Genomic DNA, 13,940 nt, shown 5'->3' on the forward strand with positions numbered 1-13,940 from the left:
CTATATAAAAATGTGTCCTCATAGCGTAGCTCTTCATTATGAGATTTCTGCACGCTGGAACAATTTCTACTTGCGCTGTCCTGGCGTCTTTAGCAGTTCTCTTGGAGATTTTGCCAAGCTACCGATACTGTGGTCTAAAGTTGGGAATCATGCCAATTAATACCTTCTTGAGGGTACTGATTAAAGAAGTAGGAAAGTAAAGGTGGAACTCAACATGCAGTGTTATGTTGCGTGGCTCGGTAGGACAAACAAGTTCGCTGTGTAGAGGCTTCGGTTTAACTAATAGCTTTTCACTTTCAGATGCTCGAGCACGAGCGGAAACAGGAAGTAGCTTTGAGTTATTGCTGCAGCAGAGACTCAATTGCTTTGCTGAGAAAGCATCAGCTAATGGAGACCTCAGAAGAATAATCTCCGAGAGTGCGCCGCATTTGCTAGAGCCACAAAGCAGTGACGACTGGCATTGGCTCTTCCTTGATCACTGCATCTCTCTACTGATCGTGTTAAAAGATGTCCTGGACGCATCGCCCATAGTGGCGGCGCCATCGAAGCCTCAGGGGCCTTCTCACCATTCTGAAGCGCCGCCTGCACCTCCGAATTGCCTCGGCGTGCTGCAAAAGAAGACTGTGCAAGGCCTGCTACAGTTTGTGGTGGCCCTTGGGATCAACCCAAACCTGTTGCCGGGTGTGGGGCTGCCACTCGAACAACGGACAGTCAGTGTTCTCCCCAACTGCAGTGCGCGTCTACTTCCATGGCAAAAGCATCGATACCTGGTGGCTTCTGTCCGGGCTCTCCTTATGTGCATCCAGAGCCCTGTGCTTTGCAGCATGGTTTTGCATCACCACCTTGTTGACGTTCTAGCAGCATTACTGCAACTTTGCCATGCACCAATCCGTAAAGTGAGTTCACTGAAACACCCTTCCTTGTGTTGGAATCCAAGCAGCTGCTTTGCAGTAACACTAGCATATAGGCCAAATGCAATGGCTATGCTTTGAATAAATAAATTAAATACGTGGAGTTCTACGTCCTGATATTGAACATGGGCTATGAGAGGTTCTGTAGTGAGGGGGCTCTGGATGAATTTTGATCACCTGGTGTTCTTTAACATGCACTGATGTCACACAGCACATGCACATTTCTGCATTTCACCTCCATCAAAATTCAACAGCAAGGGCTGGAATTCAGTCATGGCAAGCATAGTTCAAAGCAATCTTAAAGTTGCTACAGCTTAACCTTCTAAATGCTAGCCATCTGCACATCTGACTTCCATTCCAGCCAAGTATTATCATCTGCCACATCAATTATTGCCAGGCTGTCCAGCATCAAGCACACCAAGCAAATGAATAGCTTCCCCTGATAGTTGTCCTAAATTGAACAACCTTGTTCCCCACCACTCTAGTCTCCATTCGGCTCCTAATTGTGCTGATAAATGCACAGCAGCCCATATGCCATCTTTTAATTTTCTGTGAATGTTTATCAAGTTACTCAAGCATGCGGACACACTTTTCTCATATGAGTGAGTCATGGTCTCTTGTATTTGGTCCTTCAACAAATGAAGTTAACGAGCAAAAATAAAGGAGGAGGAAAGCCTTCACACAGGGTTAGTTGGCGAACAGCGCCCCTACTCTTCCCTGACCTCCACCGCCTGGTTTGCTACGTCCAGACAAATGGAAACTGCTTTTCAAGTGGCAAACCCAGTGTTTTACCCACCCATGGCCCATGTACCATTGGTTGACGTCTGATCTCTCATGATGGGTCGTGGGTCAGAAGTGTGTTACTCACCTAGCATAGACGCTAGCCATCTCTCTTGGAATCTAACACAAAAGTAGCTTTCTCTTGCATTCATTTCACTCAAACATATTGTTTCTTCACTACATGAAAACGCTGAATACTTGATGTAACAATGGGAGAGTACATGACATGACCCACCAGTGCCCCATGATGCAGTGAGCATGTGAAAAAACCGATTACAACTTTTAAAACTGTGGCGTGTACTTGTCACTGGAGCCATGCCCACCTTGTTCTACTCATTTGTAGGTTGTAAAATTTCCACTTCTAGTCTAGACACAGCGCTACATTTTGTGTTTCTTTGTGAATGCATTCAAATGATCAAATGTGATCTACTTTTACACAGGTCGTCATTTCTGATTTCCTTACTCCTTTCTTGTTATGAATTTTTATTTAAAGGCAAAGTCTCCATTTGTATCTCAGCGTAGTGCAGATGCCATTTATGCACTATTTAACATGTGCTGCTTGTCTCTTATACATCACGGCAGCATCTGTGCCTCACTTGCAGGTGGTAAAAGTATGTGAGGATGCTGTTGCTGCAAAATTGAACTTTCTTATATGCAGATTACAGATGAGAGTGGCAACATTAAGTCTAATCCCAGCTTTGCAAGCCATTCATCAACTGTTCCAGAGCTGAAGTCATCGTTAGCAAAATGTAGAGGTATGTTAGCAGTGTATGCCAGGCTGTTGCCAGGCTTGTTCTCTTTTCATTGGTGTGACTTTTATTTCTGTCAGTGTTATTATGGAATATTGAATAGGCAGAAAGTATATACTTGCACCATCACTCTATATTGACATGCCTCATATATTCTTTTTCCCTGCTTTTTGCAGCGAGTGTGCCAGCTGATGATATCAGTTTGATTCAAGAAATGTTGGAGGACAGACAGTACCTCTCTTTAGATTTGCAGCACCTGTTGGAAACTACATATCAGCCCATTATTGTTCGAGAGCTCCTGCTTTTGCTTTCTAGTGCATCCCAGCTCAAGGCAAAAGGCGTAAGTTTCTGGTCGTGCTTACTGATTGTGCAGGGTAACAAAGCCTGTGCAGTTAACATTACTGTGTGAACAAGGAATCCTGTGGGTCTTCGGAAATTTTCATTTGTAACACTGTTTTGACATGTTTTGGATAGTAAAAGTAATAAAAGGCAAATTTACTATCATCATCGTCATCATTAAAAGCAAAGTAGCAAGTGTCAAACAGGCTCTTGTTCAAAGTGTGCATCTGCAGTCTATGGAAATAGCCACGGGCAGTTATTTTATGAGCAGAATATCTACATCCTTAACCCTTTGAATCGCTTTGTGCACAGTTGTGCACATTGTGAACTCGTATTTTTTTCTCAGGCTTTGCTCTACCTAGCACTGAATTCTTTGTGTCAGGCTTATTAAGCACCCTCATCTTTCAAATGGGATGCTTTATTACGCGAACAAACTAGCAAATAATCTTTCACAGAACAGCTTTGTGGCACGTCCTCTGCCATTTTTTTTGCGAGCAGATTTTGTGACCAGTACTAATGTCAATTCTTTTTTAAAATTTCTTTCATCATGTGCATCTTAGATATAGAAGGTGATTCCACGATTCTTAGGGTGCGAATTTCATTAATCGTAGTGTTTTAATTTTACAGCTTCGCGCTACCTTCAGTTCGTAAGTAATTTTGCACATGAGTGTAAAAAATAGACCATAGGCGTTTTCCTCTGAAAAACTAATGAATTGGCTTTCTTTAAATCTGGTTGTACTATTTAGGTAGAAAAATATTTTGTTTGAATCAAAATAAGAAATGGTGCTTGAAAGGGTTAAAATTTGTTCTTTTCTAGAGAGTTTTGCAAGGGCTACTTTCTACTTTGTTCTCGCATTACAAATACAACAGTTTTGACAGTACCGAGCAATACGATAAATCCATTTCCTTGCAGTGTAAGTACATTTATAATGTTAAAAATAATGGCCCACAGAAGCCTGTAGTGTTAACTTTCGTGAATACCTTGTGCCTTTATAGTCCTTGCGAGGTGAGACAGGTTAACTTGTGCAAGCAGGTCCAATTGTTTGATCGTGAGATTCTCAGCTTGGAGCAATTGGGATGAACTGTGATCAGCAGGAACCAACAGCTCCCTAATTAATCATATAATTATAAAGTAATTTTTGGTCATATTATATTTTAGCCTATGTTTGTCTCATTTGGTTTTCAGAACTTGCATTTTTAACTTAAATGCTATTTTTGTCGCCCACAAGTCTTTTGCAGTGCTTTGCCATTTATTAGCATTGTTAAATATTACCCATTAAACATTTCAAATATTGTTATTTTTTTATATTATGGGTCTTGTTGAATGTTATAATGGTATTCCTGACAGCTCCTGTGCTTTCTTTAGGTTTCAGGTGTCAAGAAAACTCCTCAGTGGCTAAAAGACATCTGCGGGCAGCTTCTTACACAATGTCTTTTGCGTAAAAGGGGCCTTGCTCAAGTTATCCTGGGCACATTTGATGCATGGAGTGGTAAGAAACGAGTCGCTTCACATCAAGAGTTGCTGGGCAACAGTAGTCCATTCATGTGTTTGATGGAAGGAATGTTGGTGGAAGTTTAGCTTAGCTTTTTTCAGTTCCAAAATGTTATGATAGTGAGAAGCTGTGCATCCTTGTGCTGTTAGTGCTGTTGCTGATAGGGTCTTGTATTGCACTGTTTCTTTTTAGTGGACAGCTCCGGAGGTGTAGTGTCTGAGAAAGACTGGCAGAAATGTGAAGCATTTGCAAAGATTGTTGCTAGGATCCCGAGTACGAAGGGTGTTACTGTGGAAGGCTATTATGAGGGAATCGCTCCTCAGGTGAGCTGTTATTGTGAGAATTGTAAGTCAGCATGTACCGTGACTCTGGTATGTTCATGCACAGCTATCATTGGAGGAGTAGGATGTCGTCCCCGCTCTAGGAGATGATAGCATGTGAAACCATTGCAGGTGGTGGAGCTTTTCCTTAAACCGCAAGGCTCCAGCATGGATAAGGTAGCCTTTCGTGTGGCATGTGCCATTGTAGGTGCTATGCTGGAGGAACAAGCTGAGCAGACATCGCGTCTTGTTTTAAGCAAGATCTTCAGCCCACTTTTCAGCTGCATCCATCAGCAAGGTGAGCTTTTACTGGCTTTGTGTCGCAGTCAGTTTTAACTGCTCTCTTTTTGAAGCAGTAGCTGTGTGGAAGACTTTTTCGTGGGGTTTACAGTGTCCGTCATTATTGCTTGTTGCCATTGTTAGTTAACATAGCATATCACAACTGAAAATTCCCACATTCACCTGCCAGCCAATGGCAGTGTGACCATGTGTCCGGGGTATGGTACAGCTGTTGCTGTCTTAGGGAGGATGAGAAGTTTGTTATCCTTTTGAAGCGACAGCTTCAGTCTGCTGGGTAAAGCCGGGTATCGCCGTGTGTGCAACATCACGGTCATGGCTCTGGCAGGGGGTGTCCAGAGAGCAACCTGGGAGGCAGGTGGGCCACCTAGGTCACGGGACCTTGAGGTGTCGTTACAACCTGCCCATCGGATAGTGAGCAAACTGCCCACCGTGGTAGGCGACCATTAAATTAATGATTGGTTGCTCGGGAAGAGCAACATGGGCCGCACAAGGCACATTGCTATAAGTGCCTGCCATCCCAGGGCAGTGGCACATCGATAACCACTGCACCACTGTACTAGGAAGAGTATGAGGTTTGGTTTGTTTTATGGGGTTTAACGTCCCAAAGCAACTGGAAGAGTATGAGGACTCCCAGGGATCTATGAATGTATAAAAAAGAGAATGACCTTCTGCATATATGGGAACTACCCCAATGCGCTATCGCGTCTTGTCACGTCCTTTTCAAAAGAAATGGAATTGTTGACTGGGCCACACCAGGCCTCCTCGAAAGCTTCTGCTGTGTCCTGCCTTTCTGGTAGCCGTGCGCAATTGGCATTTTGACTGTCATTGCTGAATTATTTGCACCTTGAACTGTGCCCGTTATGAAAAAAAAAATATGCAGAAATATGTATATCTGCACATTATGGCAGTAGAAAATAAGAAGCACCAAGCAATAATTAATAATTCAGAACAGACCAGCAGAGAAAGGGATAAACAGCTTTGATGGGAAGAACATGGAAATCTGATTTAAAGATAGATGTTACGCCCCCATGGGTCCCTGGTTGCAGAAAAGTGCATTAATTTAATTAAACTATATCTAAAATAGCCAATTTCATAATATAACATAGGCAAATTTAAAATTTTAATGCAAAGATCAAAATTATCATATCGTCTTGTTCACTACTGTATGCAGAGTCGGTCATCCTATATATTACATTCATAGATCATGGGGAGTCTTCATGCTACTCCTGGTGCAGTGGTGGAGAGGTTAAAGGTGCACTGAAGAGGAATCTGAACTCGTCTTTTTGCCACGGGAACTCGATCTACACGTTCTGAGCATTCTTAGAAACTTCGATTTATTGCCCTGTGTGGTGGCCAATTTCCCTAATTAAATCGAATTAACGCCAGGCTCCCGCCTTTTTTTTTAAATTCTGCCTCGTACAGTGGGCGGAGTCGACCAACGCGGGGAGTGCCTTTCACCCAGTCCCGTGGCGGCTTGCCGCTCTGCCATCGGCGGAGTAATACGTAGTAGTCCGTAGAAGCAAATAGTCCGCGCGTATTTTTATTTCTGCGGGCTTATTTTGCGGTTATATTATCTGAAAATGAAACTATTTATTCGCGGAAACCTAAAAAACGCAATAAAGCGAAAGCAAAGCCTCCACGAAGCTGGCTGAAAGGCACTCCCCGCGTTGGTCGACTCCGCCCACCGTACGAGGCAGAATTAAAAAAAAAAAGGCGGGAGCCGGGCATTAATTCGATTTAATTAGGGAAATCGGCCACACAGGGCAATAAGTCGCAGTTTCTAAGAATGCTAGGAACGTGTAGACCTAGTTCCCGCGGCAAAAAGACGAGTTCAGATTCCTCTTCAGTGCACCTTTAAGCTATGCGCAACTCCTCCAGCAGGTGGCTGTTTCAAACACAGCTGCCAATGAGGCTTGTGAGACCCAGGTTGCTCTTCTTGAGCAGCCTCTCGCAACCAGTCATTAATTTAACTGCCACCTGCCACAGTGGGCAGATTGTGACGACATCACAAGATTTGCCCTGCGTCACGTTGCACGTGCGATTGTGATAGCCATTTCCGCTTGCACGGACTCTTCTAATGCTAACGCATTAATAATGGCGGCAATGGTCCATCACCTGGGGTGACTGGCTAGTGAGTGTCAGCGGGCTGGCAATGGGCATCTCTTCTCCAGCCAGTGCTAAAGTTCCTGAAAATTTGTAAAGTAATGCCAGCCTTTGAAGAATGCCGCTGCACAGTCACCCATCCGTCTTTTATTTTCTCTCACACCGGGTACGGCCGTCCTGCGTCTTCCCAGGCATGCGTTAGACATAATTTTTTTTGCGTGAATAGACATTTTTGCATCAAAACAAGAGGAGGAAGTGGAAGAGAGATGTCGCTACTTAACGAAGTTCGAGGTGTATTAGCCGGTGCTGCACTGGCGGCACATTTAGCCATGGCGGCGGAGTTGGCGTAAAAATTACGCTTGACTTTCATAGTGTCCTATATGTAGGACCCTCCAAGTTTATAATTCAAGTATTGAGACAAAATAGCATTACCATCGTGTCGTTATATGCAATGCCTTGAGTGCTTCACATGCATGATTTAGAAGAACGTCAATTTGGGCTAGATGGTGCATTATTTGAGACAGAAATGGTGTATCTCTTAATGCAGCGCTATTACCATTTCTGTCTCAAATATGCATGATTGTTTTCATTTTCTGTTTATTTGATTTCTTGCTCAAGTGATTGAGCATGCGTGGCTGTATCGTGATGCTGTGTACGCGCCTTGTTGTTTTTATCGCTATTTACTTTTCTTTACTATTATTACTACTTCATTTCGTCTCTCCTTCTCACTTGAATTCTTGTGATGCTTTTTTGTTATGTGCATTTCCTTGATGTATTATTGATATGCGCACTCCTTCCCAAGGCCTTAAACTGAGGCCGGCAGTATCTTGTGAATAAATAAATAAAATAAATAAGATTTCTTGTAATTCTTGACCGTGTAGCATGCAGATTTCTCCCAGAGGACAATTTACCTTCCTCACAGAGATAGCTTATGTTTGGAAGTTACGTGAGGCATTTTGAAGACTGATGTCTTTCTTGCTCCTACTTGGCATGGCTTTATTTCTCAAGTGCCCTAACACACCAACATTTGTGGGTTATCTTTTGTCAGTGTCTTAAAGAAAGCATTGTCCTGACTTGCACTCAATACAACAAGCCCTTCATTGTTTTCTTCCAGTGCTACTTAAGTTCTGTCTCGAAATTTTCCGGATGGGGCCACTAAATTAAGCCTTCTACATTTAGTACACTGCACGTGCATAATTTGAGTGCCGGTGCTCACACTAAATTTTTAACCAGGTACTTCCTTGTCTGCAAATGATGTGGTCGTATCAGAAGAGGATCTAGGAAATTGCATTGAAGTGACTCATAAGGTAATGTCCAACAGTTTTCTTACGTTCATGGCACTTTACTGGTAACACTTGTTCAGGCATGCATGTTCACATAAAGAGAAGCAAGTTTTTGTTGTGTCATTCAGTATGTAGTTAGACTCCCTCAGTATGAATATGGCGGGATCTTGTTAACCCACTAAGCTGATCAAAATATGAAGTTTTGAAGTTTTCTGGATTAATATGGATGCTGATGTAGATCGGAAAAAATGAGGCAGATATAAAGAGCAGGAATTTGCTTGGAAACTTTGTTAAAGGGACCCTCTGACACTTTATCTGAGGAGGTTATTTCATTGGAGGCAAAGAATGAAAACGATGCTGTAACTGTATACTGTATATATGAAAACTGTATGCATTTTGTATTGCAAGATGTCTTCAAGTTATTTTGAAAGAAATATTTTCCGAGATCTCACGCAGTGCCTGTAGCCAACCGTAGTGGTGTTGTCACCTATTAGTCTGAGAAAGTTTCTCTTTTCTCATGAACGGGTATGTGCGTGATGTTTGAAAAGGGTTCCTGTCAGCTCTCATACTTTATAAAAAGCCATTTTTTGTGTTTCAAGAGCTGCATGTGTCCAGTTTTGTGTAACATACAAGGCCACCCATAATTCTTTGGGACTGTCGCTGGGCAGGAACATTTGCACTTACAGATTAATTCAGTTATTCTCTTGGATTTTTTCATTCTTGATGTCCCTTGCATCCTTCCTTACACAGCGCAGTAGTTACATAGACTGAATGGCCTCTTACCACTGCTAGTCAGTGTGGCACTCTAAGAATATAAGTATAAGCTAACCATCTTGCATAAGTTAAATGGTTAATATATCATTTTGTCTGCACAAAGGTAAACAAAGGCTTGTAGATCCTGTTTTGGCTTGGCAAAGTTCATCCTACTGTATTCATTTAAGGGGGGACGTGAAAAATCGCGAAGAAATGGTCAAAATTCATAGTTCCTTTTTAACTCATTGCATCTGTTCATATGCCTTGCTTTTATGCTGTTCTGAAGTTTCATATTGCTGAAGTCTACCAAGAAGTATTCTGAAAAAAATCGTTCCATGAACCACAGTGGGACTGCATGTAGGGGAAATCTAGAAAAACCATCATTTTTCTTCGTTTTGGTTTTCTGACTAGATACTTACCTTGTGCAGCAGATTTCTTCACGACTGTTTTTCTGTTTTGACTCCATTTGTTTTGTTAAACTCATAGAAAACTGTTTTATATGATCTCATTTTGACGAATTGTAGGTTTTTGGTGTAACATCACGGTGACAGTTTAGACATGTCTGTGCCAGCTGCTTTGTAAAAAGTGAAAACAAACAAAAAAATGTGTTGTGAAAAAGAAATTTAAGAATGTCATTATGCGTACCATGCATTCAGAAATGCAGTGAACGTTGAATCAGTCTTCTGCCACATTTTCTAATCTGCAGGCATTTCACAAGGTGTAGAAGAGAAAAAAATTGTATAAAAAGAGTCCGAGTATAAGGCTGAAATTTTGAGCAGTTTAGTTTCAAATCATTACTAACATGCAGAAAAAGTTTCATCAAACTCCATAAAAAAGTATGAAAGTTGGTGTTGAAAGCCACGTCCCCCACCTGGTTTTCACCATACCCTTGTTTTTACCTGACTTTGTGGTAAAACTGTTACTACGGAATTTCATGGGATTGGAAACCTGACTGTTTGTTTGTCGCATTTTTTCCTCAATCAATGCCTCTAGATGGTGTCCTCTGTTGACCCCAGCCATCCAATTCTCACTGCCCTAGTCCCATTGTTTCCAGTACTTTTTGAGATCACCGTTTCTACTGAAAACACAGTGTCCTACTTGCGGTGAGTCTAATTCACAAGTTTACGTGAAGATGGACTGTTTTTTATATTTGTTGCATTGCTATGCTGCTGCTTGCATTGTCTGTGCAGTCTTTATCCCAGTTGTATTGTGTCATTCTTGTGTTTTAAGTGTCGGTGATTGTAGAGCATAATCTGTCTTGCTTTTGATGCAGAAACTGGGCACAGGTGCTGAAAGCAAATAGTTCTTTGTTGAAGGTATAGCATAGTTAGAAAAATAGTAGCCACATTAACATTCTCCTTTCACCTTTAGGCCATAAATACTTAATATTTTACTACATTGCCTCAGTTTCAATTCAAACTGAAGGCAAACACACTTTTGTCTTGTCTTGGCGCCGCTGCGATGGCTCAGTGGTTATGGTGCTTGGCTGCTGACCCGAAAGACTCGGGTTTGATCCCGGCCGCGGCGGTTGAATTTCTTTGGAGGAGAAATTCTAGAGGCCCGTGTACTGTGCGATGTCAGTGCATGTTAAAGAACCCCAGGTGGTCGAAATTTCCGGAGCCCTCCACTAGTCGCTTTGGGACGTTAAACCCCATAAACCAAACCAAACCAACACTTTTGTCTTGAGAATTTGAGTGCATTTTTAAATATCCCCAGAACTTCAAAATTGCCCTGGTTTTGGGGGTCCTTAGAGAATTTCTGCCGATTTTATGATATATAGTTGCAGACCGATTTTTCGGACTTTAAATGGTCTGCAGAAACACCCCCAAAATCTGGCTGTCCGAAATATCAAATCCACCGATAAAGATGACTTTACCACTAATAGTTAGTATGGTGGACAAAGGGGTCAGTAATTTTGTACACTTTCTGAAGCTTCGCATGATTAAAAAAAAAAGTTGGGGGGTGCACTTAAGTTACGGCATCGGAACTGCTTGTTTTGCTTGTTTGGCTTTCTGTGTGAGGAAACAAGCATTCACTAGCCCAAATTTTTGTGCCTGGTTGCTCACATATGCTGTCTGTTTCTCACCACTTACAACCTCCCTCTTTACTTCATCATGCTTCTTTGCACTTGCTGCCTTCTAAACCATAATTAAGGCCCCTAGTTTCCCGCGATTCCCCGAAAAATCGGAGGTTTAAGGATTTTTCACGTAATTATGTGTTAGTATGCCATGTTATATTTTTTTTTATGCTATTGTTACGGGCGTAGGTAGGAATGACAGTATAGTGAAAAAATGACTTATCTACCTTATTTGCTCAAATATAATGAGAGGGGGATTGGAGAACTGAGAAGAATTTTAAAAGAACTGTAATTATGATTATTAATGCAATCTCAAGCTCCGGAAGGCACCCTCCCCCCATGAAAACACAGCACGCTAAAGTACGGAAATGGCAAATGCGTCGACATTATTTAACACACAACATTTCAGATGTGCAGGCCCAATTGAGTGAAGCCAAGCCTCCGATACTTCAATGCACACAGCCTTCTATGCAGCAGCAGCTGCTGTCACTGCCGCACCTTTGCTACTCGACGTTTCTTGCTTCCCATTCCTGCACCCGTTTTTCCTTATTTGCTTTCCCGTCTCCTCTCAACTCTTTCAGCTTTCTCTTTCACAGCTACCCGCACCGCCTTCCTTCCATCGCCACCTTCTCCGTTGCCCTTGCACACCGCGTGCTTTGCCCAAATGTCATTAAAAAGCTGCCTTCTTCTAGCGGCTGTCAAGCCTGTAGGTGAAGGTTGCTTTAGCCACACTGAAAAGCTCGGAAAAAAAAAATTCACACTGTATTCATACCTTGGTTTTATATGTGACGCAAGGTGCACTCTGAAGCATTATGTGATGTCCCCAGTGAATTTCTCGGATTCTTTGCTCTCAATTCGCAGATTTAAAAATTTTCTGTGACGAAAGTCCAAAATAGGGGTCTGAACCATACCTCTATTGGTCTCACAGCCTCATAAAATCTCAGCTTTGCTTCAGCTGTGCATATCTGAAGCCTATTGGAGAGTGTACGGCTTTCGGTGTCACTTTTAAAATGCTGCCTGTGGTGTGTTGAACAGCATTATTTGCTGGGAGTAATAGGGACTGTGCTATTTACCCATTGAATATGTTTAATCATCAGGTTAAAAGCCCATTTCAGGAGCTTATTAGATGTGATTGTAGTGGTGTTTTGTAAGCTGTGCATTGTTCTTAAAATGTAAATTTATTTTGGCAGATACTGCAACATGTTTGACATGGGGGAAAAAAATGGAAAAAATGTGTACAATGCAAATTAGGAACTTCTCTTCATGCAAGATAATTTATGCATGTTTTGCATCACTATTTTTTACCAGATCAGTTAAAGTTATTGCAGCGACTTTGCTGTACTTGCCAGTCTGTGTACACCACGCTTTTTGTTAATCATTAAGAGTTTGTGAATGTCTTGCTTATTTCATGTTTTGACGGATGTCCCTAAACATGGTTCCTCATTGGGCACTTTTAGGAAACCTTGTGAAGAAATTTTGAGTGCAGTGTACCACAGCCAACCAGCAGGACCTGCCATGGAGCTGTTGCATTGGTGCCTATTCAAGACTGACTGTTGCATTCCTCTCGCAACCCCACGTGATGACATTACCTTTGTGCTGGGAAGCTGTGGCGGTGTTGAAGCAGTCCGGCGATCATTACCACTGAGGTAAATGCACTTCTTTCAAACACACATTGGATACAATTCTTTAAAACTTGTTGCTTCGAGCCATGGCATTGAAGTTTTAATGTGGGAAAATGTTTGGTTTGCAGTTAAAATTGTTTGCGGTTGCTGTTCTTGAGCTTTTAAGTATCAAAAAAGAAATGACGTGATAAGTTGGTAATTTTTCGTTTTCAAAACAAAAATAGGTGTACAAGGCTAGACAAAACTATTTGGTTATAGAGTCAAGCCCACTTATAACAATATTCAAGTTCCATGAAAATACCATTGTTATAGCCAATAATTGTTATAACAGGGTTGCGCCAAAAAAAAGAAAAGATGACAAACTTCAGAGCATTTATTGACAGTAAATATCCGGAGTGGTTTGATTGTTCTAATGCCTGTAAAAGCTCGTTAATTCGAACTTCAGGGAACCGGAACAATGTTCACCGATGACCAAAGCACCGCCATCACTGTGCCACCAGGAGTTTCGCGCACCTCCGCGTCACAGGAATCAAGCCGGCTTTCCGGAAGTGATTCTTACGGGAAATTCAAGAAGCATGCAGAACTAAGGGTGCGGTGACAGCTGAGAAGAGAAAAACCCGCTGGCTGCACGCACGCGCATTGCACTGACTGATTGGGGGTAGGCATGGCGTGCGTAGCCAATGCAGCAATGCAGCAGCTCTCGTGACGCGATGACGCCTGCCTCTTTTGCTTTCGTGGCGTTGCTGCGCCATCTTAGTCCATTGGTCGGCCCCACATGTGCGCGCTTTTGTGTTGTAAGCATGGTTTTGCTGGTGTGGTTGTAGCATTCCCTTATTTTTTTTTCTATAACGATTGACGCTCAATTACCAGATTTAATTGTTATAACCAATAATGTGCCTTAACAGCAATGCTATAAGCAGTTTATTTTACCATAGAACACATAGCAAAGCTGATGGTGCCATGACTGACCATTGTTATATCCGATATATTGTTATAACCAGTATTGTTATAAGTGGGCTTGACTGTATTGTGTTATAGTGATTTTTTATAAAGGAACAAGTTTAAAAGAATACAATTGCTTACGTATGATATCTGCTCCCTTCAGCTGCACATTTTTAGAGCAAATATTTGCTCTAAATTTTGTGGCGCTTTGTCCCAGTCAATGTGTTGTTATGTGGCTGAAGGGTGCAGGTATTGTAGTTAAACAATT

The 13,940-nt window shown here is 42.0% G+C and overlaps 1 protein-coding gene across 2 annotated transcripts in view; it reads left to right on the forward strand.

The window, feature by feature from the left end:
* The window catches only part of Tango6 (transport and golgi organization 6), a 29,350-nt gene that overhangs the window by 331 nt on the left and 15,079 nt on the right, over nucleotides 1-13,940 (forward strand). For both annotated transcript variants that reach the window (XR_016282901.1, XM_089543317.1), the window contains exons 2-10: nucleotides 301-896; nucleotides 2,350-2,446; nucleotides 2,617-2,780; nucleotides 4,146-4,269; nucleotides 4,465-4,595; nucleotides 4,725-4,890; nucleotides 8,229-8,302; nucleotides 10,025-10,134; nucleotides 12,566-12,754. Coding sequence is in view for 1 of the 2 variants with exons in the window: in XM_089543317.1 (XP_089399443.1) it covers nucleotides 301-896; nucleotides 2,350-2,446; nucleotides 2,617-2,780; nucleotides 4,146-4,269; nucleotides 4,465-4,595; nucleotides 4,725-4,890; nucleotides 8,229-8,302; nucleotides 10,025-10,134; nucleotides 12,566-12,754 (1,651 nt within the window). In the remaining variant the exon portion in view is untranslated. The remainder of the gene's footprint in view (nucleotides 1-300; nucleotides 897-2,349; nucleotides 2,447-2,616; nucleotides 2,781-4,145; nucleotides 4,270-4,464; nucleotides 4,596-4,724; nucleotides 4,891-8,228; nucleotides 8,303-10,024; nucleotides 10,135-12,565; nucleotides 12,755-13,940) is intronic.

The sequence above is a fragment of the Amblyomma mixtum genome, chromosome 5 (assembly GCF_055824585.1).
Source record: "Amblyomma mixtum isolate Tamu chromosome 5, ASM5582458v1, whole genome shotgun sequence".
NCBI lineage: Eukaryota > Metazoa > Arthropoda > Arachnida > Ixodida > Ixodidae > Amblyomma > Amblyomma mixtum.